The 27,175-nt window shown below is 43.3% G+C and overlaps 1 protein-coding gene and 2 pseudogenes across 3 annotated transcripts; 2 read left to right on the plus strand and 1 right to left on the minus strand.

The window, feature by feature from the left end:
• The first annotated feature begins 7,122 nt into the window (after positions 1-7,122).
• AP5S1 (adaptor related protein complex 5 subunit sigma 1) lies at positions 7,123-11,033 on the plus strand. 3 transcript variants are annotated; one of them, XM_016136945.2, is made up of 3 exons: positions 7,123-7,396; positions 8,384-8,575; positions 9,911-11,033. In XM_016136945.2, exons 2-3 carry the CDS (start codon positions 8,400-8,402, stop codon positions 10,335-10,337), a joined length of 603 nt encoding a protein of 200 aa, XP_015992431.1. In that variant the 5' UTR covers positions 7,123-7,396; positions 8,384-8,399; the 3' UTR covers positions 10,338-11,033. The 3 variants fall into 3 exon arrangements, with proteins under 3 accessions (XP_015992431.1, XP_015992355.2, XP_015992297.2); XM_016136869.2 differs by lacking the exon at positions 7,123-7,396 and having other exon boundaries at positions 7,411-8,575; positions 9,911-10,361; positions 10,402-11,033; XM_016136811.2 differs by lacking the exon at positions 7,123-7,396 and having other exon boundaries at positions 7,411-8,575.
• Positions 11,034-17,543: 6,510 nt separating this feature from the next.
• On the minus strand, positions 17,544-17,661 carry LOC118610458 (annotated as a pseudogene).
• Positions 17,581-25,536, plus strand: LOC107506319 (annotated as a pseudogene).
• The last annotated feature ends 1,639 nt before the right edge of the window (positions 25,537-27,175 follow it).

Below are 27,175 nucleotides of genomic sequence, written 5' to 3' on the forward strand. Positions count from 1 at the left end.
TAACTCCTCCCATAAGATTTGATTTCACATGTCGCCTCCTCCCAGAAGCCTTCCTGCCTTGTCGGGGAAATGACTCAGTATCCCGAGCACCCAGCATAGAGATTCCACCACCTAGGAGATAACTGAGTTCAAGATCAGAGAACAGGAGAGGGTGATTCTGGGAGAACTGGTCCTGGCCCAAACCTAGTATCTCAGGAAATCCCCTCTGAATATCATTGCTGTTAGCTCTCTTCCAACCACGACCCATCAGCTGTCTGTGATTACAGAGACTCCTTTGCAAATGTGCAAACAAGATGCTGCCTGATACAGATTCCATACACATCAGCATCATTACCACTTTCTGTCAAAGTTCATTTACCTTCTGAAGTAGGTGATACAATGATTATTTACTCCATTTTTCAGATGGGGAAATGGAGGCTATTTCTAGCAACAACAAGGGACTCCAGATTCCCAGCCTGAGTCTAAAGGACACTTTCCCTGTCTTCAGCTTGACCCTCCAATTTTGTTATGACTAAAGGAGTCCTCTACAAGGGCACAACAGATTGTGGGTGTCTGGGGGGGGGCTGGGCCTCTGCTCTGGGAGGAAGGGCTCTGAAGACTCCAGGAACTCCCTCTACTGATCAGTCAACTGACATGAAGGTCGACATTTATTTGGGTAAGGAGCCTTGCCTCAGTAAAGGAAAATTAGCTGTGTAGGCTGCTGAGAAAATTAGCTGTGGGCACTGTCATAATGAGACTTGCCTGCTTCACCTTGAGTGCTCAGGTGGTCTCCTGACCCCCTCCCTGTTTCCTGGTTTTACAAAGAATGAAAGCAGCTGGATGCTCAGGGCACTCACTTGCCCCAGGTGACTCAGCAGATACAAGCAAAGCAGGCATTCCAGCTGCACAGGACTCTCCCACTCTTCATCTCCTGCCTTGGTCCCAAAGCAGCCAAAGGGCTGGGGCTGGGCCACCTGGCTTCTACTCTGAGTGTCCTCTTCCCACTCCATCAGTCTGGATCAGGCCACGTGGGAAGGAGGGAGTAACGGGCGCTGAGTGTCTAACAATGCCCAGGCTGTGTGCCAAGTGCTGACATGCACAGCCATATCTGCCCCACTCATATTCCACAATCAGAGTCATAGCTGCAGTCATGGGGCACTTAGTCTGCTCCAGACACTTAACAGATTGTCTCCTAAGCTCACCAAGTCAGTTTTCAGCTCATTTTGCAGGGGAAACAGGAGTGTGTGTGGCAGGGAGTAGGGAGGGTTTGGGGGGGCGGTGGTCTTGGTCAAGCCAGGAGACATTTTCCCAAGAGAAGGCCCTGGTGCTGGCATCTACACTGAGAGAGGTGCGGGCCTGGGCCTGGGGAGCGGGGCACCAAGGGTTCAACTCTCCAACTCAGGCCAGGAACCCCTGTGCCCCTGGGAAGTTCAGGGGATGAGGGAGAGGTGCCCTAATCTTCCTACCCCACTAGCAAGGGAAGCTGTAACTTTACTCCTGAATGTTCATAAAGAGGGGAGGAACAGGCAAGGAAACAGTTTAAAATCCTGGGCTCCTGGCCAATTTTAAAGGTTGTTTTGCTTGGGCCAGGGTGGGGCAGGAATTCCAGTCATAGAAGAGCCACGTGCAGCCCAGCTCACATGGTTAAAGAGCTGTGTGGGGCTGGGTCCAAGCAGGGAGTTGGCCTGTGTCAGGCCTGGCCAAGTCAGCAGGCACGTGTGAGGGCTGAGCACCATCTGAATTGCTCTTTGGGTAACTTGCAATGACAGTTTAAAAAAACCAATGTTTTCTTTTTAACTTGAATAATCAATATTTCCTCAACGGCACACACCTTAAGCACAGAGCACAGACCTAAGGAACCATTACACAACTCAAGATACAGGACCTCCTCGCATCCCAGGAGGCTCCCTCAAAGTCCCTCCCAGTTACTTGAACTCCAAGGTCACCACTGTTCTGACCTCTATCAAGTATATTGGTTTCACCTGTTCTAGAACTTGATCTATATGAAATCATACTGTTCTTACTCTTTGCATTCTGGTTTATTTCACTCAGCATGATTTTCAGATCCATCCATGTTTCCTTAGCAGTTTATTCTTATTCATTGCTTTGTAGTATTCCATTATGCACATATAATCCTAAATTGAATTATTAATTCTACTTTTTTCTTCTGGTTTTTAAATTTAAAAATTTAAGGTAAATTTATATGCAGCAAAATTCACCCTTTTGAGTGTATGGTTCTGTGAGTTCTGACAAACGCGTACAGTTCTATAACCTCTATCACAATTGAGATACAGGACATTTTCATTCTGCCCTCCATGTGTTATTTGGGACTATTTGAAATTGTACTGAGAATATACCCAGGAGTGGAATTGCTGGGTCATTGTGTATACGTTCAGTTTTATACTTTATACACAGTTCTCCAGGATTGCAGTGCCAACTTATTTCCCAGCAGCAGTGGCTGAGAGTTCTGTCGCTCCATACTCTCACCAAAATTGGTAAATTTTAATCTCTCTCAACCAGAAAATCTGATTGTTGTATATAGCAAATAGCTCTGTTGTCAGGCTGAATCAAATCTACATGCTATGATGTGGCAGTAGTAGGGTTCTGAGCATCAAAGACCCTGACCATTTTCTGACTTTCATATATTGCAATGTTAGCCTTAGTCTTAATTTTTTCTGAAGTCAGATTCTTTAAAAAGTTAAACTGACTCTGGAGTTAATTGTATGTCACTGGCTTGCATCCACCCACTGACGACAACTCACAACCATCTAGAAAACTTGTGATTTCTAAAAAGTCTTTATCCCTGGGACTGAACATCCTCCTTTCTAGAGGCAATAAACCGTGGTACAGAAAGGAAGGGTGTTTAGACAAGGAGGTCCATGGCCACTTGGGATCTGGAAACAATAAGGGAAGGAAAGTTGAGTAATGATGGAGAAGGGGCTGTTTTGCGGTCATGGAAGTCAGGCCTTGAGAGAATGTTGGATGATGTGAAGTTATTCAATCTATTGTTCAAAGAAGGCACTTGGTTATGGGACAGAAAGTAAGAAGCAATCCCACCCCACCCACATGTGAGTTTGCGTGGGTGCCAGGCAGTGCCGCTGGGATTGCCTCCGCCCCACCCAGGCTCTGAGTCAGCAGGGCCTGGGGCAGCGGGAGGGGAAGGGGCCTCACGTGGCTGGCCTGAGCTGCCTCGTGGGGCCTCCTGGCTCTCAGCCCTGCAGGAAGTGAGGCTGTTTGAAAGGGCAAATCATACATGGACTCCTCCTCCTGGGGCTTGGCCAAGACTATTTCCATGGGCCCTGGGGCTCCCTAAGGGGAGGGCTGAGGGAGGGAGCTTCCTGGGTTGGGATTGGGAGCACTGGGGAAGGAGGTCATCCAATCAGGGTGGGAAGAAGCTCCCAGGATTGGGTTGTAGGGAATAAGTAGTGCTGGGTTTATGGCCTCCCAGAGCTGGGGGTGGGGACTGAGCCACCCCTTGGAGTGACTGTGAGAGGATGGGGGTGGGGGAGGGTGGTAAAAAGGGAACCCCAAGCTTAGGGAAAGGACAGGCTGAAATCTATCGACATGTATACCTCCTTTAGCACATGTGTAATATCAGGAAAGTTACTTGATCTTACTGTGCCTTAATCTTCTCATCTGTAAAATAGGAGTATTAAAGCACCTCCTTCAATGGGTTGTGGATTAGCTCAAATGAGTTGGTGTCTGTAAAACACTCAGAATAGGGCCTGCCTGCAGCAAGTGCTATGTAAGAGTTGGGTATGGCTGTTATTACTTAAGGCATGTGGGGATTATAAAATCAGACAGGTATAAGTATGAATCTAAAAACATTTTTTTAAAAAGGAGCCAGCTTAGGGGTTTCCTCACCTTTCTGCACATGGACAAGCCCCTGGGTGATGGGTTACAGGAGGAAAACCCAGTCCCACTATATTGGAGGCAGTTGGCCTACTGCACCAGTTCAGGTATCACCTAGGAGGCTGTGAACCGGAGGTTGGGTGGAAACAGAGGAAGAAGCTATCTAGGTGACCCACGGGAAGCAGCCCACACAAGGTGATATTATTTCTGAGCTGGCTAAGGGGGTGGGATGGGAATGAAAAGAAGGCTTCCCAACTTTGGTTCCCTTTATTCTGTGGCAACCACATCCACCCAGTCTCAGCCTGCCTTTATTCTCAAAAAAAGCAGATCCCCTCTTCCTCTTTGTTTCCTGCTCTAATCTTTGAGAAATGCCTAGATATCCTTATCAGGGAGTCAATAAAAAAAAAATCCACTGCCTGAGGCTGGCAGATTCCACCTAATTGCCCTCCCCACATCCAGAAGTAGGTGGTGACTTGATTGGTGTGGCCTGAAGTCTCAAGGTCTATAAAAATCATTGATAAGGGTTTCCAGCTGTCAAAAACCAACTGAGTGGTTCTGGGAGAGTGAGCTCCCAGTTTCTGGAGGTATGTAAGCAGGACTTGAGGGTTGGTCCTGATGTCTGGGAGAAGCGGCAGAACTTCCCAAGCCAGGCTGCCCATCAGTGATTCAGGACCCTACTGTGCTTAGGTAGGTAGGGGGTGCAACCTGCTTTCCAAATTGAGTCAGTTATCAGTCACCAAGTTCATCCCAGTGGTGGGCACCAATGGGTATCAGAAGAAGCAAGCACCAGGCTGCCTGCCACTGTGGGGCAGGCCTCACCCTGATGTGGATAGAGAGCAGAGGAGGGTAAGGGTGTGGAAAATGGGCTGATGTGAGAGACTACAGGCAACCTGCCCCCCACCCCCAACTTGGAAGACCACTTAAAAGAGCAGGGCTGGGTAGTAAGGCGATGGTTACCTCTGCCCACAGCTAGAGGGAGGGGAAAGGAAACAAGGGGAAGGTGTGGCCCCCAGGTCCCATCCAGGCAGGTGGGCCAGGCCTCAGATCCAGCCATCTATCTGCTTCCTTCGAGCTCTGTTAATTTTTTTGTAATGCTTTTACTTTTTTTCCTTCTCTCCTCTCCATCTCTCTCACACATACTCCCCTTCTAACCATACCCCACAAACCCACATCTATACATACTAATTTTGAGCCTGGCCTTGCTACAATCTCTAAGGTAACCACTATAAAAGCCTCATACATGTGAACATGCACACACACATTGCCCCTAACACATACAGACTGTTCCATTTTATAGTCAGGGCAGATCTTGTAACCCCAGGAAGCTCTGAGTTCAGCCTGTCCATCCCTCTGCCTCTAAGGTGCAACTAGACCAGAAGGCTTCACCTTCTTTTCAGCTCTGCTTTCCAGTTCTGCCTCTGGATTAATAGTTGTCAATGTTTATGAATTTACTGAGTGCCCACGACATGCCGGGCTCCATCCTGCCCACTCCACAGGTTGCCTCATTTAGAAATGAGTTAGGCTGAAACAGAAATCATAAACATCACTTTAACAAAATTAAAGTATGTGCCCCTCGCTCAGCAAGAAGGCTCTGCAACATCTCAGAGACCTGGGCTCTTTTCTGTCTACCGTCCTCAGCACATAGTGCGAAATGGCATCTGTGTCTGCCCTACTTATGGGGACACCACCTTTATCTGGGTCCCCCATTGCCTCCGGGGCAGTGGCTCAGACCAGCTTCTCACTGCTGTCTGTTCCATGTCTTTCACATAGTCGAGTCCCTCAGTGGCTTGGGATTTGGACTGGACTCACTGCCTGAGGAATGGACAGAGGCTGGGATACTGTGTTTTAGATGCTAGGTGCTCCCCAGCAACCAAAGCTCTCTGCCAGCTCCCTGCTGTAATCAGCTGGGAGACATGATGAGTCCTGGCGAGAGAGATAGGGCTTGGGAACCAGGAACTGAGCCAACATCAACCCCAGTTTTGTGGCTGCGGCCCCACTCTCTCTAGGTCCGCCCCTCCACCTACAACTATATTTATATGTTGTACCTGTGGTCAAAATGCCCACATGCCCTGGCCAGTCGCCGGTCACCTCCTCTCGCCTCCTTTCAGTGTCCCCCACTTCTGCCCAGGTCCTATAGCCAGAGGAGCCCAGAGTACAAGCACTTGGAGGTCCTGGCTATAGGGTCCCTGCCTGGGCTGCCCTGCCCTGTTCTTCATTTCTTCAGTCACCAAGGAGTGTGTTCAGATTCGTTCCAGGCCTGCCTTGTACATGGCCCTGGGGAGTGAAGCTGAGTGACATAACCCCATGGGAGGCATTGCTATTATAGGCAGACCCTCACAATAGGTGCAAAGGGGACAGCTGAATGCTAATGGGCAGTTTGGGGAGAACGGGTTTTCTTAAGTTTTGGTCTGAGCATATTTTGAAGATAAAAAAGGAAGGAAAAGGCCTTTCAGGCTGAAGGAACAGCTAGTGTGTGAGCTGTGACACACAAAACACTGGACACATCTGGGGAGACTAACAGTCCAAGGCCAAGAGGTAAAGGAGTATGTGTGTGGAGAAAGGGTACCCAAGGCAGGCATTGAGACCCAGTCAGACTGGGGGGGGGGGGAGGGGAAGGTGGTGCACATAACCTTTGGACCAAGCCTCCAACTGGGACTTTTACCTCACTGCAGGGCTCTAGAAGCTGGCACCTGGTAGTGCCCCTTTCAGGTTTAAGGTACTAGTCTCTTTACCACGCTTTTGAAGGCCAAGGAGGGAACTTGTTAGAAGTGGGGATGTTAAAGAAAAAACTGGTTAGCCTACTAAACTCTATGGGCTTCACTGAGGCCCAAGAAAGTGATTGACCTGCCAGGGACACATTGCTGGTGACTGAGTTGGGACCAGAGTTTGAATCAGTCGTTCTACTCTAAACCGAGCCCTGGTTTTAATTCACTGCAGGAACCCACAACCCTGAATCTGGTCCCCAAACTGCCCAAATATGCGTATTTCCTTCCAAAGTCACAATTTCTAAGGAATCTGCATTTTATCAGAAGCCCCAGTGATTCCCACGCATAGTGGCCAGTTTGAGAACTCGGCCCTGCACGCTCAGGATCCACGAGCCTCACACGGTTGGCAGGGGCGGCGGGAGTTCCAATGCAGCCCACTGGCGATGACTCGGCCAGCTGGCCTCTAGCCAAAGGTCCATGCGACGGGTCGCTGCGCCCCCTCGCGGCCGCCAGGGAGGGTAGCCTGGGGTTCGGCTGGTCCAAGAGGTAAAGGAGTATGTGGAAACTCCGTGTACCCGGAGTTATGGGCGTGGGTAACGCCGGGAGCTCGGGGTAACGTTTCATTTGTCCGATTATGGAGGTAGCCGGTGCCCTGTGCCCAGACGTCGAAAAACTGCCCTCGTTTGGGGCCGAGAGCACCGCAATGGATGTGAGGGGCCCGCCCACCCAGCGCGCGTCATCTTCGTGCACGCACCCGTGACTGGTGTCCGCAGGCACGTAGGGGCCGCACAGTCGCCATTGCTTCCCCGCTGCCGAGCGAAGCAGCCTGGTCGTAGAAGTCTGCGATTGCAGAAGGAAGGGTGAGTGCTACGCCTCGAGGAGAGCGGCCCGAGGTTTGCAGGGGTAGCACACTCAGGGCAGAGTATCCCGGTGGCGCCTAGCCGACTGGAGCAAGGAACCACAACCCCCAAAATGCACTGAGCTGTAAGGGTTGCGCGTGAAAGTGACGTACAGGATCTTGGTCGCTACCCTGTCTCTATGGGGGCGGGCACGGCGGCGACGGCTGATTACGTATTCATGGAGCTAGAAGGTCACTGGAGGTCAGCGCCGGGTCAGCGGGCTCCGGTTCTCAAAGCACCTTCGCGAACCTTACTGTTTGACCAATTTAAACCGACGATCTATTTACCCTTAATTACGAATGTCTGCGTATTGTGTACCCGCTGCCTTTCAACCCTGGTCCGACCACTGAGCCAGCCAGATATCATCATTATTATTTAGTATTTATTTTGAAATAATCTCAAACTTAAAATTTTAAGAATTTTTATAAAGAATTCTCGTGTACCCTTTGCTAATTAAATTAGTTGCAGATATGATGCCTCTTTACCTCTATATTTAGAGGTATATGTCAGTGTGTATTTTCAAAAAACAAGGCCATTGCCCTACGTTCAAAATCAGGAAACATTAATCAAAACTTCTAACTTGTCCATATTTAAATACTTCCAGCTGTCTTAATAATGCCTTTTATTAAAACTACCATTTTCTTGGCCCAGGATCCCATCCAGGAACACACATTACCTTCAGCTATCCTGTTTCTTTTGTCTTCTTCAGTCTGGAGCAGCTCTGCAGCGTCCCTTGACTCTTATGACTTTGACACTTTTGAAAATTCCTGGCCTGTTGTTTTGTAGAACTGAGTTTGGGCCACCTGTTACTCAAGGGGGGTTGTGTCTTGGGTGTCTGAGGAGGACCAGCCACACTAGCCTTCAACCATACAGCCAGACCCTTTCCGTGGTTGCCTCCCCTGCTGGGGTTTCACAGTCATCTCATCAAGGTCTCTGTCTTCCCTGTAGCACCCACCCCGGAGCCATGGTCCATGCCTTTCTCATCCATACCTTAAAAGCCGCACAGGCTGAGGACACCGGACTTTGCCGAGTGCTCTACTCCTGTGTATTTGGTGCTGAGAATTCATCTGATGACCCAAGGCCACATGGTGTTGAGAGGGACAGGCTCCTCCGCAAGGAACAGATTTTGGCTGTAGCCAGGTAACCACACAGCCTAGCCCAGCTCTGTGACTTCATTGAACATATGTGGTGGATTGTGAAAAGTTTTCTGGTGGGCGGGGGGCACAGAGCAACAGGAGAACTAAAAAGCAGAGAGAAAGTTTTAGAATAGTATTTTCTGGAGTTTTCCATATTTGTTAACAAGGGTATGTGAAAAAAGGTTAAAGAAAGTATAAAAATAATAATAATATCATTATTATTATTATACTTAGTGTTTATTAAGCCTGAATTTTGTTGCTAAGTATTTATGTCCTAAGCATTTTCTGTATATTAGCTCATTCCATGTAAGTCTTTTGAGGTAGGTCCCGTTATTATCCCTACCTTACAGATGAGTAATCTGAGGTGTAGAAAGTTTAAGGAACTCAGTCTGTACAAGGTTATGCAGCTAGAAAGTAATAGAGTTAGGATTTGACTATGGGCAGTCAAACCCTGGTACATGTTAGAGATGCTTTGACTTCTCAGGGCCTTTTTATTTTATTTATTTTTTATTCATTTATTTTTTTCCTCAGGGCCCTTTGAGTGTGCCCATAGACTTTATAATCTAAGGAGGAGAGAAAATGTGGTACATGGGAACTCTTTATGCCCAGAGACTTCTGAAAGCCTGGGATCCACAGAGTACAGTTTGGGAAACACTGTTCCAGATTGGGTAGCTGGCCTTGGACCTTCTCATCCCAGATGGAGCCGGCAGGTGCCAGAATCTCCTGGTCCCTCTGTGTTCTGGGTAGGGGATTAATACTCTGGGGCAGTCCTGTCCCAGCATTCTGCCATCCCCTGTTCCTCTGGGCCTCTACCCGCTCCTGTGGCACGGAAAACCAAACATACCTTTAAGACTAGTCTATGCACACCCCAAATTGGAGGACAGTTCAGGAGGGATCAGAGAGTGCTTTCAAAAGCCTGATGGCCAAATGGGAAGGTGTTTGTTTGTTTGTTTTTTGAGAGGGTTGCAGGATGGGACATGGGTGGACAGGTTGGATGTAGCTTTTACACCACTTCTCATCATCGCTTTTCTTTCTTTACATTGAGGAGGCTTCTCTGAAGCAGGTGGGTCAGGATCTTCTTCCCCTGGTAAACTTTTCCACCGGAAGGAGCTGTGTTCAAAATCTGCCTTCTCTTGGCCACACAAAATGAAATGGTCAGGCCCCGGAGGTTGGAGCCTGGATTTCGGTTCTAGCTTGTGCTTCCTTCTTTGTGGCCCCAGGCAGGTCACTTAGTCTCTCTGGAGCTGTTTCTACATCTGAGATATGGGGATAATGACAGTTCCCAGCTCTAAGGGTGGTCACGAGGATGACAGGTCAGTGATTTACCCATTCTCCCCAGGCAGGTGGAGTCCATGTGCTGGCTGCAGCAGCAGGCATCTGGCCGACCCCCCACGGACCTGCAACCCCAGTCCTCAGATGAGCCAGTGCCCCTGCATGAGGCCCCACATGGGGCCTTCCGCCTGGCAGCCGGAGACCCATTCCAGGAGCCTCGGACAGTGGTGTGGCTAGGTGTGCTCTCATTAGGCTTTGCTCTGGTTCTGGATGCACATGAGAACCTGCTGCTTGCCGAGGGCACGCTTCGGCTGCTGGCACGCCTCCTTTTCACCCACCTCCGGCTGCTGGCCCCCGGAACCAACCTCCTGCTGCGGGCTGACCGAATCGAAGGCATCCTCACCCGCTTCCTGCCTCATGGTCAGCTGCTCTTCCTGAACGACCAGTTTGTCCAGAGCCTGGAGAAAGAATTCAGTGCTGCCTGGCCCCGTTGACCCTTCATTGGGATGGGAGTTTGGGGATGTTTGGACACACAGCCAGGGCAAGGAGGGAAGATAGGGATGTTTGGACACACAGCCAGCTGAAACTTGGCATTTGTTTCCTGCCCAGACTGCTCCTCTCGTGTGGATGAGGCAAGCTGGCAGAAGAGGTGGAGGGGAGGAATCACAGAACAGCCTGTACCTGGAGTTACCACATGACTTATTCAGACTGCTGCAGTGGGCCAGCCCTGCTTGTCCTTAACCCCACTTTCTCCCATCCCTACCAGCCAGCCCCAAACAGTCCACCAGCCCCTAGTGCTGGGGTAGTAAGGAGCAGCTGCCTGAAACTCAGCCCACCTTCTTCCAAACCCACAGTCATTGCAGTGCAAAAGGAGTGTGAGACTCTTAGGGTACGGTAGCTGGCCCCTGCCTTTGTACCCACTTAAGCAACATCATCAAGAATTTTGTCAGTGAGGAATTGCTCAATGTCCAACCCTACCACAGTTCACAGATGTGTCAGTCATTCACCAGAGGGATTCTGTAGGTCCTTTCAGGGCCAGCCCATGCCCATCAAACAGCCTTGAGATAATCATGGGCTTCCCTCATGGAGGGAGAGAAGGTGCCGTCAAGTGGGTACAAAAGGTTTGGCCTGCATGATGTTATCTTTCTTATTTTGAATTAAAAGCACCAACTGTGTGATTTTATTCTCCATTTCTGTGAATTTGATTAATGCATATCTGCTCCTGTGAGTAAGTACCTCTCTGGCCTTGAACTGGATTTCTGAGCCTTTGAGGTCAAGGTTGCCCCCTCTGTCTCCTTTATGCATCCTTTGGATGGTAGCACTTCCTTCCTCTACCACAATGTGGTGGTTTTGTCTGGATCCCTGAGAAGCAGAGCCTGAGACAAAGACTAGGCACAAGCAGTTTATGTGGGAGGTGATCCCAAGAAGCACTGGAAGAAGAGGCAGCTCATTCAGGTGCGTTGTCAAGGGCTGCTAGGGAACTTGCCTCTGGCGGTGTCTGGGTCTGTGGATGTTTCAGTCAGCAGTCATGAGTTGGTCCCAGGGCAAATTCCGTGGCTCTTTGTCCCCAGAAAAAGCTCTTGGTGTATGGAGCTGGGCTTGCCTGAACAATGGTCAGGCCCAAAGGGGCATGAGTAGTGCACCAAACTGTTGTTAGGGAGTCTTTAAACAGCAGCTTCTAGTGGTAGTTTAAAATAATTCCGTTGGAAAAAAACCTGACTTTGCATCTTTTCATGGTCTGCCTGTTACCTGTGAGGTGTGGCTTTCTTGCATGGGCAGAATGGACTTATTCCTAAGTGGTCAGGGTGCAGGTGTCAGCCCCATCTCCTTCCTGCCAAGCATCAGTTGCCCTTTGGCATCCAGGAAGGACCCACCCACCCTGCTTAGGAGGCAGCACCTGTGTGACTGGGGTTTTGCCCTTCCAAGTCTGCAGACAAGGCCACCAGCCATGCTGTGCCTTCCATCACTATTTTCACCATTGGGATGAGGTCACCTCAACAAATCACTCTCTGATTGTGAAGATCTAAACGAACCTCAGGCTGTGTGTGAAGCAAGCCACACTACTGGAAATGTCCCACAGGTTCCCAGTGAGACACCTCTACCTTGTACAGTGTGCTCTTCAGGGCTGCCCCTCTCCTCATTACAGGCAGTTGGTCCTGGTGGAACAACCTTGTCATCAAAACAGGCCTGTTTGGCCTCTGTTGAAGGGCTCAAGCTTGGCTGGTGTGAAACCTTTCTGCCTATTTCAAACTGGACTTGAGGAAGGGGGAGAGACCAGCTCCCCTAGAAACTGAGGGAAGTTGGGGTTAAGTGGGCTGGTGGCCTTGGTTCCCATGAAGTGGAGGAAACTGTTATGCAAGGAATGGCAGAGACTCTGTGTTGGGCCACTGAGCCCCTGGTTTCTATTATTCCAGATGCCCAGTTACTACCCAGATTTTTTTTATCCCTGAAGCTTGCCTAGCACCCTTTCTGTATATTCCCACTTTTGCCCCAGCATCTCTGAGCCAGGTTTTCACCACGATTTCTTATGTTTATCTCACCTTCATCGGGCCTGCCTTGGGGCTGACACTGCTAGGTACTACGCAGGCTATGAGTTGCCACCAACGGTCCAGGAGAGACAGAGCTGGACACAGGTGCCTGCAAAGCAGCATACGTTGACCATCACTGTATTGATCCAAAGTGTTGTAAATGTCCAAAGGATTTTCTATGTTATCTCCTAAGAATTTTATAGTTTTGTGTTTTATGTTTAGGTTTACTATCCATTTTGAGTTAGTGTTTGTGAAGGATGTAAGTTCTGTGTCTACTTTGATTTTTTTTGTATGTGATGTCCAGTTGTTCCAGGACCATTTTTATTGCCTTTCCTCCTTGGTTAAAGATCAGTTAACTATATTTATGTGGGTCTATATCTGGGCCCTCTTTTATTCCATTGAGCTAGTTGGTTATTATTTTACCAATACCACACTGTCTTGATTACTGTAGTTATGTAGTAAATCATAAAGTCAAGTATTGTCAGTCTTCAAACTTTGTTCTTCAATATTGAGTTGGCTATTCTGAGTCTTTTGCCTCTCCACATAAACTTTAGAATCAGTTTGTCAGTATCCACTAATTGCTGGATTTTGAGTGGGATTGTGTTTAATCTATAGATCAAGTTGGGAAGAACTGACATCTTGACAATATTGAGTTTTCTTATCCATGAACAGGGAATATTTCTCCATTTATTTAGTTCTTATTTGCTCTCTTTCATTAGAGTTTTGTAATTTTCCTCATATAGATCTTGTACTTATTTTGTTAGATTTATATCTAAATATTTCATTTTAGGGGTGTTGTATAGAACATAAGGGACTCTATCTTTAAAAAAGCCAATCTGTCACCTTGACTTCTGGGTTAACCTGGCTCCTTGACTGTTACTACTTACCCCAGCGAGCTCTGGAATATGAACACAGAGTTCTGTGCTGATCATAGGATTCTCATTTATTCGTTCTCGGGTGTGAGGCCCCCTCTCTGTTTCTCCTAACTTGCTCTGGCACCAGAGCCTCCTGGTAGCTGGTCTCTTTGATCATCCACTCATTCTCACTGCTTTTTGCTATAAAACACAGAGTCTGGGGCATGGAAGGCATGGGGATCCATTTGTCTGAGACTGCTTTCTGTGTGTAAGTTCCATATTAAACTCTTTAAACCTACAAACTGGACTTGTCTGCCTTATTCTTTGGCCTCTTGGTTCCCTTCAGCTGTTTTGCATACATGGCCCTTTCATGAAACAGGTGTTAATGTAAATGTTAATGTTTTTAATTCTAAATTCCACTTGTTCATTGTTGGTATAAGGAAAGTGAATGAATTTTAAGTACTAACTTTATATCCTGCAACCTTGCTATGATTGTTTATTAGTTCCAAAAGGTTTTTTTTTAAATCAACTCTTTCAGATTTTCTACATAGACAATCATGTCATCTGTGAACAGATACAATTTTATATCTTCCTTCCCAATCTAGATAGATTTTATTTCCTTTTCTTGCCTTACTGCATTAACCAGGACTTCCAGTGTCAAAGAGGAATGGTGCAATGGGACTTTCTTGACTTGTTCCTGATCTTAGTGGGAAAGCTTGTTTCTTACCATTAAGTATGATGTTTGCTGTAGGTTTTTGTAGATATTCTTTATCAAGCTGAGGAAGTTCCCATTTATTCTTAGTTTGCTGAGAGTTTTTTATCATGAATGGATGTTGGATTTTTGTCAAGTGCTCTTTCTGCATCTGATCATATCAGATATGATCATGTGCTTTTTCTTTTTTAGTCTGTTGATCACAGGGTATAATTCTTTGTATACATTATTGGATTCTATTTGCTATTATTTTGTTGAGGACTTTTACATCCATGTTCATGATCTGTACTTTTCCTGTGATGTCTTTGTCTGGTTTTGATATTAGGGTAATGCTGGCCTCAGAATGAACTGAAAATTATTCCCTCTGCTTTTATCTTTTTGAAGAGATTTTAGAGAATTGGTATATTTTATTCATTAAATGTTTGGCAGAATTACCAGTGAACGTATCGGGGCCAGCCTTGACTTTTTAACATGTTTATTTTTAAAATTAAATTTTATTTTCCAAACAGATAACATGGTTTAGAAAATCAAAATGACAAAGTTTGCACTGAAAAACTTGCTCCCACCTATGTCCCCATCCACCCTGTTCCCCTGACTTCCCCGATCGACAATAGCTTTCTCGGTTTCCTATATGCCTGTCTATTTCTCTTTATACAAAGATAAGCAAATATGAACATATGTTCTTTTTCTACCTCCTGCCGGCCTGTTTTTCTATACAATGGGCTGCCTACTATTTAAAGGCTTCTCCACTTGTTTGCTTCACTTAACAGCGTAGCCTGGAGATCTTTTCATAGCTGTTCATAGCATTCTTATGCTTCTTTATTCTTATTGTGTGGGTATAGTATAGTTCATTTAACAAACCTAAAAATCCTGTGAAATATTTCATGTTTACAAAAAGGTTCTTAGAATTATATAATGAGCATCCAAGTACCTATTTAACTTAAGGAAGAAAACAGTCTTAATTCATTAATTTCTGCTTTTATTTTCATTCAGTAAGGCCAGTTTTCACTTGGTCTATCTGTAACTCTTTAAGGGTGCTTAATTCTTTTGTTATTAATCTTTTTTAAAAGGTTGGTATTAGTGTTTAAGTTATGAATTTTTTCCCGACCACTGCTTTAGCTGTATCCCATAGTTTCTGATGTGTGGTGTTTCCTAGAAAATCTTCAGTTTCAGTTTTTTCCTCTTTTATTCTCCATTTCTACATGACCTCATTAGAACAATATTCCTGTGTTCTTGTATGTTCAGAAAAACTGTTTAGAGCCTTATACTTGGTCTTTTTGCCTGGGTGCCCTAAAACATGGTGTTTTTTTTTTTTTTTTCAAATATAGATTGAAATCCTTTATTAAAAAATTTCAGAAACATTTTCCTGAATTATGTTGTTAAATAGCTATTATATTTCATTGTTTTTGTTTCTTTAGGGATTCCAATTATGCACTAGTTGACCCTCCTTTGCCTATTGTCCATAGCTATCTCCAGCCACCCCTTAATTCTTTCAACATGGTGGATACCAGAAAGCACTAAAAAGAAAAATCACTTCCTGAAGGTGTATCTCTTATTTTCAGGGAGGTAGGACCTGCATTGCAAAAGCCCCACTGGACCCAGTTTAACCCAGTTAAACCTAGTTTAACCAGCTTACCCTAGGAGAGAGCCCATAGGCTCTGACATTCATGAGACTCAGACCTCTGTCTTCTGGGGATTCCGTGTGCTCCACCCCTGTGGAGTTGGTCCATCCCTTAGTATTCCAATGCCAGTGGATCGGGTGCTTATCCTCCCTGCAGTGGGATACGCAGTACTGCCACAGCACATCATATGTATCTCTTAAGTGTCACTGGTTCTCATCTGCTTCTGTGGAATTGTCAGTCTCACGTGGGCCTCAGGGCATGTGGCTTACCCCATATCTCTGCCCTGCTGTCTCTTTCCCTTGATCCCCCTGATGCAGTACAGATTCAAGTCCTGCACGGAGAGAGAGAGTTCTTGACTGAGTTCAGGAAAGAATTTAAGCACTGACCAGAGTTAGAGACAAAACGAAAGTTTATTAGAAAAGGAATAATGCTGCATAGACAGAGCATGCTCTTCTCTCAGAGATAATGAGAGAGCTGAGAGGGGTAAAGACAGATATAACATGCACACATTGAGAGGACTGAGAAAGACTGAGAGGGACAGTGAGAGGGGGCTGAGAGAGAGAGAGAGAGAGACAGAGACCCCCAAGTGTTCTGGGAATTGTTTATATATCATTCTTGGTTTCTACGAATTACAGTTTAAAGACTTTGTTTACCTGTTTTCCTTTGATGATAGGGTATGTAGCGTGGGTATGCTAGCAATCTCAGCCTTTGTTCCACAGGTTCCCTGTGGTTTTGGCCATAGGGAATGAATGGTCGGGTTTATTTTGTGTAGGGTCCAAGTTAAAGACTGTTCGCTTCACCGTATGGTTAATGGTTTGTTAGTAATCCCAGCAGGAGTCTTCCTTTGTTCTGTGGGCTTCCCGTGGTCTGGCAGCAGCATATTGTAGGCTCTAGTTTAACATTTAGTCAATTTATGTAGATCTCATGCCTCTTCCTCAAAGAAGCGGGCATTTGGGAATAGCAGACTTTTACTAAAGTTTAGGCGGGTTGAGGAGAGTTATCTTAAAGAACGACAGAACAGGAAAACTTAAGATTGATTGATTGTTAGACACTCTTATTCCTGAGTCTCTTGATGATTTATTTCCCTTGGGTGGGGCGGAGGGAGCTTCTCACTCCTAGTCTCTCCTACTTCCCAGGGTCCTTCTTTTTAAATTTTTTATTAGAAATTGTTTTTCTTTATTCTTTTTCTTATAAAAATATACATAACATAGAGTTGATCGTTTTAACCATTTTTAAGTATAGCATTAAGTACATTCCCAACGTTGTATCTATTTCCGTCATCTGAAACAGAAACTCTGTTCCTGCTAAGCAGTAACTCCCTTGCTCCCCCTCCTGTGCCCTCTGGTCTCCAGCATCCTTGTTTCATTACGGTTCACTCCTTTCCTGTTCATACAGTGTAGGGATCCTCCCCTACCCAGCCTGGTTCCAAGCCAGTCATTTGATGGCATAGCTGTGCCCCCTTAAACAGAAAGAAATAGTGTTCTGGGGCTCCATCTTCATCAGCTTAAAGCACATTTTTAGTTCTGCTTTGAAATCACAAACTCCTATGGGATATGATTAAATTCTCAGGCAAGTCTTCCTTTCTCACTAATGTCTGTAAGTAGGGTCATAAAAAGATATTTCCTTTCAGAAATAAATCATATGTCTCCCTTAAGAGGCAGGTATAGCTGTACTAATTTTTTTTTTTTTAATGAGTTTGGTGGTATTACTCTTCCTTTTATCTGGGATGGTACACGATGTGACATCTTTTTAATAGTTTTTTAATAAACATTCACAATTTTGCCTTTAATAAACAGTAAAAAAAATACATTGAAAAGTGCATTGTATAGATACCTAGCACATTTGTGAAGTGAACATTTGTCACTTAACTGGCACATGTTGGATGGTGCTTGTTAGAGTAATTTAAGTTAGAAGGAGAAAAAGAAAGCAAAGCATAAGAAAGAAAAGAAGCACTAAATCTATACAATTATTATTATTTTTTTTAGACCTACAGCACTTGGTCTTCCTAGGTGGCCTCCCATTGAGTACTAACCAGGCCCAGCCCTGCTTAGCTTCCAAGATCAGACGGGATCCGGCATGTTCAAGGTGGCATGGCCATAGAAATCTGTAATAATTTTTTACAGCCTTTCCTTCTCTACCCCTCCACCCCTCATTGCATTTATTTGTGTGTTACTCAATTTAATGTTTATTTTCCTTATTAGGTTCTAACTTCCATTCTCTTGCTTTCTACATTCACATCTGGCATAGCACCTGACTCGGAACAGGCACACAGTATATGTTGAACAAGTGAATGAACAAATACGTGAATGAATAGGTGGTTTATAGGAGAACCTTGTGGCTAGGGACTTGGCAATATCACCGTCTAACAACGCTTTTTCTTCCTGAGGAGCAAATAGAAAACAATAGACTGAGTTTGTTATCTCACAAGGACGATAGCTCAGGATCACATGTTTCTTTCCCAAATGATAAACTGCTTTTGACAGCAAAAGAAGCAATTATGTAGCATTTTCATGTTTCTGGCTGCAAGGCCTCCTGTCTTAAGTTAGGCTGGCTTGCCTTCAACACCACTATTCTGGATAGGAATGATCTTTCCCCTCAGTGTTCTGAACGAGGGCAGAGTTGTGACTGGGAACTGCCAAAGGCCTATGATTTCTGCCCTTAGGAAAGGTAAATAAAGTGGTCAGAATTCCTCCTCTCTCTGAAACAGTAACCAGGGTTTACAAAGCCTCCTAATGGAATGACACCTTCTATATCAACCCCAATTACACAGCCATGCCAGCTTGAGGGTCCAGAAGTATTTAGATCAGCAAAGACTCCACATTAAGCTAGAACTGGGAACAGTGTTTATACTGTGGGCATTGCTTGGGATTGAGACTTGACCAGAAGTAACAGGATATTAACACCCTCCGATAATGTACAGCCTTATCCAGTTCCTCTAAGAGGAAGGGTTTTCAGCTTTTCACAGTTAAGGATAATGTTAGCTGAGTGTTTGTCATATATGATCTTATTATGTTGAGGTACTTTCCTTCTATACCTATTTTGTTAAGTATTTTAATCATAAATAGATGCTGTAGCTTGTCAAAGGCTTTTTCTGCATCTATCGATGTGATCATATGACTCTTTATTTTGTTTATGTGGTGTAGCACATTAATCAATTTCCATATGTTAAACATGTTAAACCAGCTCTGTGATAAATGTTGTTCCAATAATTTTTAATTAAAAAAAAAAAAAAAAAAAAAACCTCTGACAGGTCTCTCGCTCACCTAGTCCTGTAATATACATGCAATAAAGACAAAGTAAGTCCTGGCCAAGAAAGGAGCCTTCACTGAGTCGGAGAGGCCCTTAGGTAAGTGGCCAATAACAAAAGTAATGAGCAAAAATCAATAACTTTCCTATGCCCACAAATAATGAGTTAGTAAATATAATGAAAGATAAGATCCCATTCAGGATAAAGGCCAAAAATATGTAATACCTAGAATCAGATGTAATTAGAAATACACTGGGTCTGTACAAAGAAGACCTGTGAACTATACTGAGATGCTAAAAACAGTGGGTGAAAGGTTGATGAGGAACTGAATTTTTACATGGCCTCAAAGTACTTTTCTATGAATTACTTATTAATTTAAAATGGGGAAACAGTAAATCAGTAATAGAGTGAAATGCTACTTACTCTGATTTTACTTTAATTCTAGCCTGCATTTCCCTTATGGCTTTCAGGCTAATAGCTCCTGCTATAGCTATACCAATTAACTAGAAGAATTCTGCTTGAGGCTTGAGTATTTTGTAAAAATAGCCCCTTGTCAGAAGATGCCTCTCTTGAAGAAATGGGGAAATATGTACAAAATAATGACCGTTGATCAAAGATTTACAGGAGCGTCAAGACCGGACTCAGGTCAGCAGGGGTCAATGGACCTACTAGGAACAAAAAGAATTAGAGATTATGTTCTCTTCCTTGGATCTCTGTCAGTTCCTAGCTGTCTACAGGGTTTTCACCCACCTCTTGCCCCACCTTTCCTCCCTCCCTCGACATGAAAGACTACTGAATTGGGGTACTCTTAAGATGGATTTGCAAAAGTGTTAAGGATCCATGTCTTCTTGAACTAGCACCTTCTCAAACAATAGATCTTCCCTATTCCAACTCTGACATTTTGAATATTGGACTTTGAAGTATTGAGGACACAAACAAATCTAAAGAGGAGAAACCTGGAGGGCATTCCTTTTACCAAGTGAGCAAAATGAACATCCCTGATAATGGGACAGACATCTGGTGCCTTATGATGTGCAAAGACACGTCACTTCTGAGCATCAACAATGCTTAACCTGACTCTGATCAGAAGGAAACTGCAGACGCAAACAGAGGCAAATTTTGGCCTGTCCTTTTCGAAATTATCAAGGCCGTGAAAGGCCAAGGAACTGCTTCTGATGGAGATGAAAGAAATATAATGACTCAATGCAATGTGTGATCACAGGCTAGATCATGAATCAGAAAAAAAATTATTCTTAGGGTGTTATTGGGACAATAGTTGGACCTGGAGACACATAACTTCAAGGAATCCACAGATGGAATTTAGGGGATTCTGCAAACTTAGGAGAAAAAAATTTATCTTTCCACTAATTATCAACTGAAATTAACATTTCCTTTTTTAGAAAATGTGTACAGTTTTATGAAGTACAATTGGCATACAATGAACTGCTGTTCGGATAAATAGGTTGTTTGTTTGTTTGTTTAATAAAGGAGAGGTAGGAAAAAAATGGAGGTAGCTGCTGCTTCTCTCACCTTAGGGTGACTCCTTAAAAACATCATAGGCCCAAGTGATCGGTCAGGAATTACATAAACCCAGTCTCTGGATTTCACAATGAAGCCTTTTTACCTTTTAACCCTATTCACCAACTTCTGAAATTAACTCAGGAATCTCTTGGGAAGTGGACAGGAAACTATCACAAGTTTTGTTCATTTGTCTCCTGAGGAGATGGGAGAGTTTTTTTTTTTTTTTAATTTTTCTTCTACTTTACTGGATAAGAAGTGTAAAGTACAATATAAGACAATATTGTTTCTTGAAGTACCTGCATGTTTATAATCCAATTGCATTTTCAATACTAGTGTTTTCTCTCTATATATATTGGTGCATGGGAATCTTTCTGTTGATAGGATTCTTTATTTGTCAAACACTATACATATTTAAAGTGTACAATTTGATGAGATTTGACATATGTGTATACCCATGAAACCATCACCACAGTCAAGATGATGAATATATGCATTACTTCTCCAAAAGTATGCCTTTTGTAATTTCTTTCATTTTTAGATGTCAGCTACAAACAGCAATGAATCTGAGACTTGGTCACCAAAAGAAATTATGGATATTTTTATATTACCATAGACTTGATGCAGATACCTCATATTATCATTATGCATAACACTACTTAAATATTTATTGAAACACGCATTTAATAGTTTAATGATAATTGTATTTCAGTATAATTGTTTTTTTTTGGTAACCCTATGTTTCTTTAAATGCTTTTAAAAACATCATTCTGGCCCATGGACTTTACCACAAAAATCACTGGTCAAAACTGGGTTAAGCACCCATGCTCTAAAGAAACAGAACTGCCCTGTGTATGAAATCCTTGTGTTCTGACCTGTAGTGGCTCTTCCGTAGGTGATCTCCACCTGGTCCCCCCAAAAGCAAGCCAGCCAGTGAATGTGCATAGACCTTCCCTAGTACTTTTTATTGCTTCATTCTTAATGCAAACAAAGTTCACCAGACATTTGGGTAAAGCCTGACACACGAAAGGGAAACTAATAAGCAAACAGCAAAAAGTGGTTTCAGAGGAAAACCACACAAGGGACATAAGAGTTCATTTTGTTTTTAAAGCTCTCTAATTGCTATTCTCAGTAATTAGATTCAGGAAGATATCACATCCATAAAGTAAAAACAGGAAGAAAAGAACAAGAATGAATTCTCAGAGAATAAAAATGTTATTGCTTACATTAAAAATTAATTAGAAGACTTGGAAAATAAAGTTAAGGAAGCCAGGAGACAAGACGAAATGAAGGAATAGAAAAGGTAAGGTACAGTGACTCTTGTTGCTTTGTACAAAAAAGAAATAGGGTACTTGGGATTTGCTGGCTAGTTCTGGGAGTGGGAGGTATGGCAGGTGCTGTAGACTGGTGTGGTAGATTGCCTTGATTTTTCATCCCATCCTTTATTCACACACTTGCAACATGGCTCTTCATTACCTTCTGGAAGAGGGAGTCTAGTTCTACTCTCTTTGAACCTGGCCCAGCTTTGTGACTTGCTTTGGCCAATAGAATGTAGCAGAAGTGATGTACCATTTTATCCCTTGCTCCCCAAGTATAGGCTGGCCTACTGGAGGATGAGAGACCATATGGAGCAGAGATGATCCATCCCAGCTGAGCCCATCCTAGGCCATTCAGTTCCCGACAGAATTGGCATGAGTGAGTCCAGATAAAATGAGAACTGCCTAGCTAAGCTCAGCCTCAAATCAACAGACTGTAGAATTATGAGCTAAATAAGTGGTTGCTGTTATGTTTGGGGGTAGCATTTTTACTCACCAAAGCCAACTGATACAACTGGCTCCCTCTACCTTCTTACAGGGTGCTTTCCTATATTTCACAGGCTGGAAAGTGAAACAAACAAAAAAACTAAATTCCCAGACTCATTTGCAGCTAGAGTTATGACTATAAAACAAGGTCCAATGATTAGGTGCCCCATCAGAGATTTTGGGAGCAGAGGCCATTTTATTGCTGCCATTTCTGCAGACAGCAAGGACACAAAGCTGTCAAGATCTAGAACAAGTCTCAGCATTCCTGTATCAACCAAATGTTGAGACAGAGCTACCGGGTAGCTGAGGCAATGGAAGAACAAATTCCTGATACATGCAACAGCATACCTAGATAGATGTCAAAAACATGTTGAGTGAAAGGTACCAGATGCAGTGAGGACAGAAACATGGCATCCAGGCCCAAGTGGCGTGCTGTGGGCAGTGGGACTCCGCGGCTGCTGGATGCCCAGGTCCCCACATCAAGAGGAAGAAGAGAAAGGTGAAGTCAAGGACAAAGACACTGAAGATGGTGATGAACAAAATGAGAAAGATGAGACCATTGACTAGGAAGTGAATATTGAATCTGATGCTTTTTCATCATAACAATTATAACAGAATTAAGAAATTTCTGCAGCGGCTTTTCCTAAAGCCTCCTGTGAACATTGCAGGATTAACAGGCCTCTTCATTCAACAGAATCATATTGGGAGTGTGATAAAGCAAATGGATGTTCAGAAGATAGTGATGACGATGCAGATGAAGATGAGGTTTTTGGGTTCACAAGTCTTCTAAATTTAACCGAAGGAAAGGGTACCCAGCGTGCTGAACAAATTAAAGAGTTAATTAAAAGTTTCTGTGAGACCTGTGAAAGGAGCATGACTGAACAGCTGGACAAGCTTTTAAATACACCACCGAGCCTGTAGGCTTTCAACCAAGTGAAAGATTCATTAATGGTCCTCCATATATAGTCCTGCCCATGCATACATCAGCAACTTCAGTAAGAAACCGTGGAAAATGCCTAAACAGTAGTTTTTTTCCAAGTGAGTTCAGAAATGTGATTTTAATATAATATTTTGGTATAGAAAGACTTCTACCCTTGGTGTAAACAACAGTGTAGTGTGGTGAGACCGGAAGAAACATCTCGTGAGATGTGTACATTCTTCATAATCAGCTTTCTAAAGAGTTTTAATTATTAAGACTATTCTGACAATAGCCTTAACAATCTTAAATATGGTGTTAAAACTAGATGAACTTCATATAGACTTTTTACCCCTCTTGGACTAAAGTTTTTCACCCTCTTCACAGATTTCTGTAACATAAACAAAATACTGAATACAACAATAACTAAAACTGAGTAAAATTTATATTATTTCCATTGGGATGTTTTATGACTAATGAAATCATCACCTTGATATTTGGCTTCTCAGGGTTTGTATTGTATTTGAACAAAGTTTTAAGTTTATAACAATATTTTAAATTAAGAAGAGCTAACAGTATTGCCTGTGCTTTGAAATAGAGGAGGATGAAAATGAGGACAGGGCCCCTGGACTTTACAAATTATTTCTTAGTGGTCACAGCACTTATATTGTGGTTTCCCTTTAAATAATTTATGGGAATGTAACTAGTCTGCGAACCTTTAGGTTTCTAATTTTTCCTTTGTAGATTCATTGTTTTTTTAGTTTTACTCTTCTCCCCCCACCCTGCCCCCGCTGCTACTTGTACTTCTGGTGCCATAGTATTTTTTGTTTTGCTTTGTCTTTTTCCTTATTAGTTGGAGCTCATACATTTCGTTTTATAGGAGGGTGATCTGCTCAAGCTGCATTGGGTAGAAAAGAAAATCCCAGACACAAAACAGTATGTATTATTTGATTCCATTTATGTTAAATTCAAGGACAGGCGAAATTAAACTATGGTAATGAAATCAGAATAATGATTAGGGGTGGAGATTGATAAAGAAGGATTACAAGGGAACTTTCTGGGGAGAAGGAAAGTAGTCTATATCTTGATCTAGATGCTGGTTACACAGGTATTTACTTGGATAAAAATTAATCAAATTGTACACTTAAGATTGATATGTTTCATGGAATGTAAATTATGCTTCAAGAAACAAAACTCTTCCAAGCACAAAATACCTACAGTGGCTTCTGTTTTCTGCACTGAGCTCGAGATTCTAGGGGAGGGGCCCTAGGATAGAGACACCAAAAGGGGCTGAAAGCAAATAGGGCACCTCCAGTGTGGTAGGACACAGGGGGAGGTCCGTGAATTTTAGGAACTCTGATATCTAACTTCGAAGGCTTATGCTGCCCATGCACTCATTTCCCTGTTTCCTGCCAACCCCCATTTAAACGTCTGTTGCCAAGCAACTTATGTTAGTGGTTTTGGGGAAGGAATAGCAGGATGGCAGCCTCTGAGTGGCAGGTGACCAGCAACACAATGCTCTGAGGCTGATGAGGAGGCCATGCTGACCACAGGAGCTTGACAGCCCTGGAGTAGCTGGCTGCAGCAGGGACTGACCCATGATCTGACATGATCTAAGCCCCCTCCTTCTGAGACCCCTGAAAGGTAAGGGCTCATACCAGACCCTGTTAGGTCCCAGATCATGGTTTAAACAATCTCATGTGGCTGGTCAAGGCAAAGGGGACTCTAGGAAGCCAGAAGACTCGGAGGTCCTGTTTTATAGGAAAGAAAATACTAGAAGATACCAGAGTGTCACCAGCATAATTCCTCCGGGGTGGTGGCATTATGAATATGGGTTTTGATTTCCTTCATCAAACATGTCTGTTTTCCACATATTAATTTTATAAACATATATTATTTTTCCCCCAGCTTTATAGAGCACATATTATTTTTTTTGCAATAAAACTGACATTATGAAAATATAAAATAGTTTAAAGACTAGCAATTTAAAGACATTCAAAACAAGGTTGTAAAGGCAGGTATTAAATTTTGTTTTTTAGTCTTGAAGAGTTCCCTGAAGGGACTCGGGTATGATAACATGTCCCCTTTTGGGGCCCTCTGGCACTATATTTGGCCTGACTTTGCTCTCTGCGGGGAAACATGAGCTGGTGATTGCTGAGTCATCACATGCGAGCCACAGAAGCCACAATCGTCCTTGGAGCACTGGCTTGGAGACACAGGTCACCTGTCTTGGGATCAGTTTTACTGGGGATGGGGGCTCCAAGGCCCTCCCTGGGCAGGGAAGGACAGCCTGGTCTATAGATCACTCTCTGGACTCACCTTTCCATTAATAAATGGACAATGATGAGTGAATTCTACTCATGAAATAGGGTGGAATGCAATCAACAGTAAAAGATAATATGAATAGCCAGATAGGATCAAAAGAAGATCTTTTTTGATCTTTTATTTTACTTTTTAATTTTTCATTTTGAAGTAATTTTAGACTTAAAAAACAGCTGCAAAAAAGTACAAATGTTTACATCTTATATAATCACAGTATAATGATCAAAATCAGAAAATTAACACTGATAGAATAAAAATTAACACTGATAGAATATTATTAACTAATCCAAAAGCCTTAGTAAGATTACTTCTCTTGTCCCACTGATATCCTTTTTCTGTTTTAGGGTCCAACCCAGAATTGCACATTGCTTTCAGTTGTTATGTCTCTTTACTCTTCTTTAATCAGGAATAGTTTTTCAGTCTTTGTCTTCTATGGCCTTGACATTTTGGGAGAGTTATTCTATAGGTCAGTACTGTCCAATAGAACTTTCTGCGATGATACAAATGCTTTATATCTGTGCTGTCCAATATGATGACAGCTATTAGCCACATGAAAATTGGATTTAAAATGTGGCTAGTGGAGTCGATATAATAAATTTTACACTCTATTTAATTTTAATTAAAATAGCCACATGTGGCAAGTGATTACTGTATTGGACAGGACAGCTGCTGAATGTCCATCATTTCAGGTTTGTTTGGTGTTTCTTCATGATTATGAATTTTAGCAAGAATACCATAGATGTGAAGTCATGCTCTCCTTCGGATCCCTGACAAAAGTATCAGGAAACCACATAGGTCAGAATTTTTATTGTGACAAAATATACATAACATAAAATTTACCATTTTAATCATTTTTAAGGGTACAGTTCTGTGGCATTAAGTACATTCATATTGTTGTCAATCATCACCATCCATCTCTAGAACTTTTTCATTGTCCCCAACCGAACCTCTCTACCCATTAGCCACAAATTCTCAATTTTCCATTGCAACCACCATTCCATGTTCTGTCTTTATTCTAGGTACTTCATATAAGTGGAATCATAGAGTATTTTCCTTCTGTGACTGGCTTATTTCACTTAGCATACTGTCTTCAAAGTTCATCCATGTCATAGCATGTGTTAGAATTTCCTTCCTTTTTAAGGGCCGAGTAATATTCCATTGTATGTATACACTACATTTTGTTTATCCATTCATTCATTGATAGACATTTGGGTTGCTTCTACCTTTTGACTATTGTGAATATGCTGCTATGAATATGGGTGTACAAATATCTGTTCCAGTCATTGCTTTCATCTCTTTGGGTATGTATCCAATGGAATTGCTAGATCACATGGCAATTCTATTTTTAATTTTTTAAGGAACCACCATACTGTTTTCCACAGCAGATGCGCCATTTTTGCATTCCCACCAGTAATGTACACGGGTTCCAATTTCTCTACATCCTTTCCAAACACTCGCCATTTTCTATTTGTTTGTTTTAGTAATAGCCATCCTAATGGTCAATATCTATAAACTGAAAGTTTATGTCCACCCCCTCCATTCATATATTGGAACCTAATCCCTAACATTATGGTATTTGGAAGTAGGGGGTCTTTGGGAGGTGATTAGGTTATAATAGTGACGCCTTCATGAATGGAATTTGTGCTCTTTTAAAGAAGACCCCAGAATAAAAAAAGAAGAAGAAGAAAAAGACCCCAGAGAGCTCCCTTGGTCCTTCTGCCATATGAGGAAACATCAGGAATACTATATCTATGAACCATGAAGCAGGACCTTACCAGACACCAAATCTGCCACATCTTGGTCTTGGACTC

The sequence above is a fragment of the Rousettus aegyptiacus genome, unplaced genomic scaffold, assembly GCF_014176215.1.
Source record: "Rousettus aegyptiacus isolate mRouAeg1 unplaced genomic scaffold, mRouAeg1.p scaffold_m13_p_12, whole genome shotgun sequence".
In the NCBI taxonomy this organism is placed as follows: domain Eukaryota; kingdom Metazoa; phylum Chordata; class Mammalia; order Chiroptera; family Pteropodidae; genus Rousettus; species Rousettus aegyptiacus.

Coding starts and splice junctions, on each gene's coding strand:
- AP5S1 (XM_016136811.2), top strand. CDS start 8,178: ATGACTTTGACACTTTTGAAAATTCCTGGCCTGTTGTTTTGTAGAACT. Junction 8,576..9,910: donor CAGATTTTGGCTGTAGCCAG/GTAACCACACAG, acceptor CATTCTCCCCAG/GCAGGTGGAGTCCATGTGCT.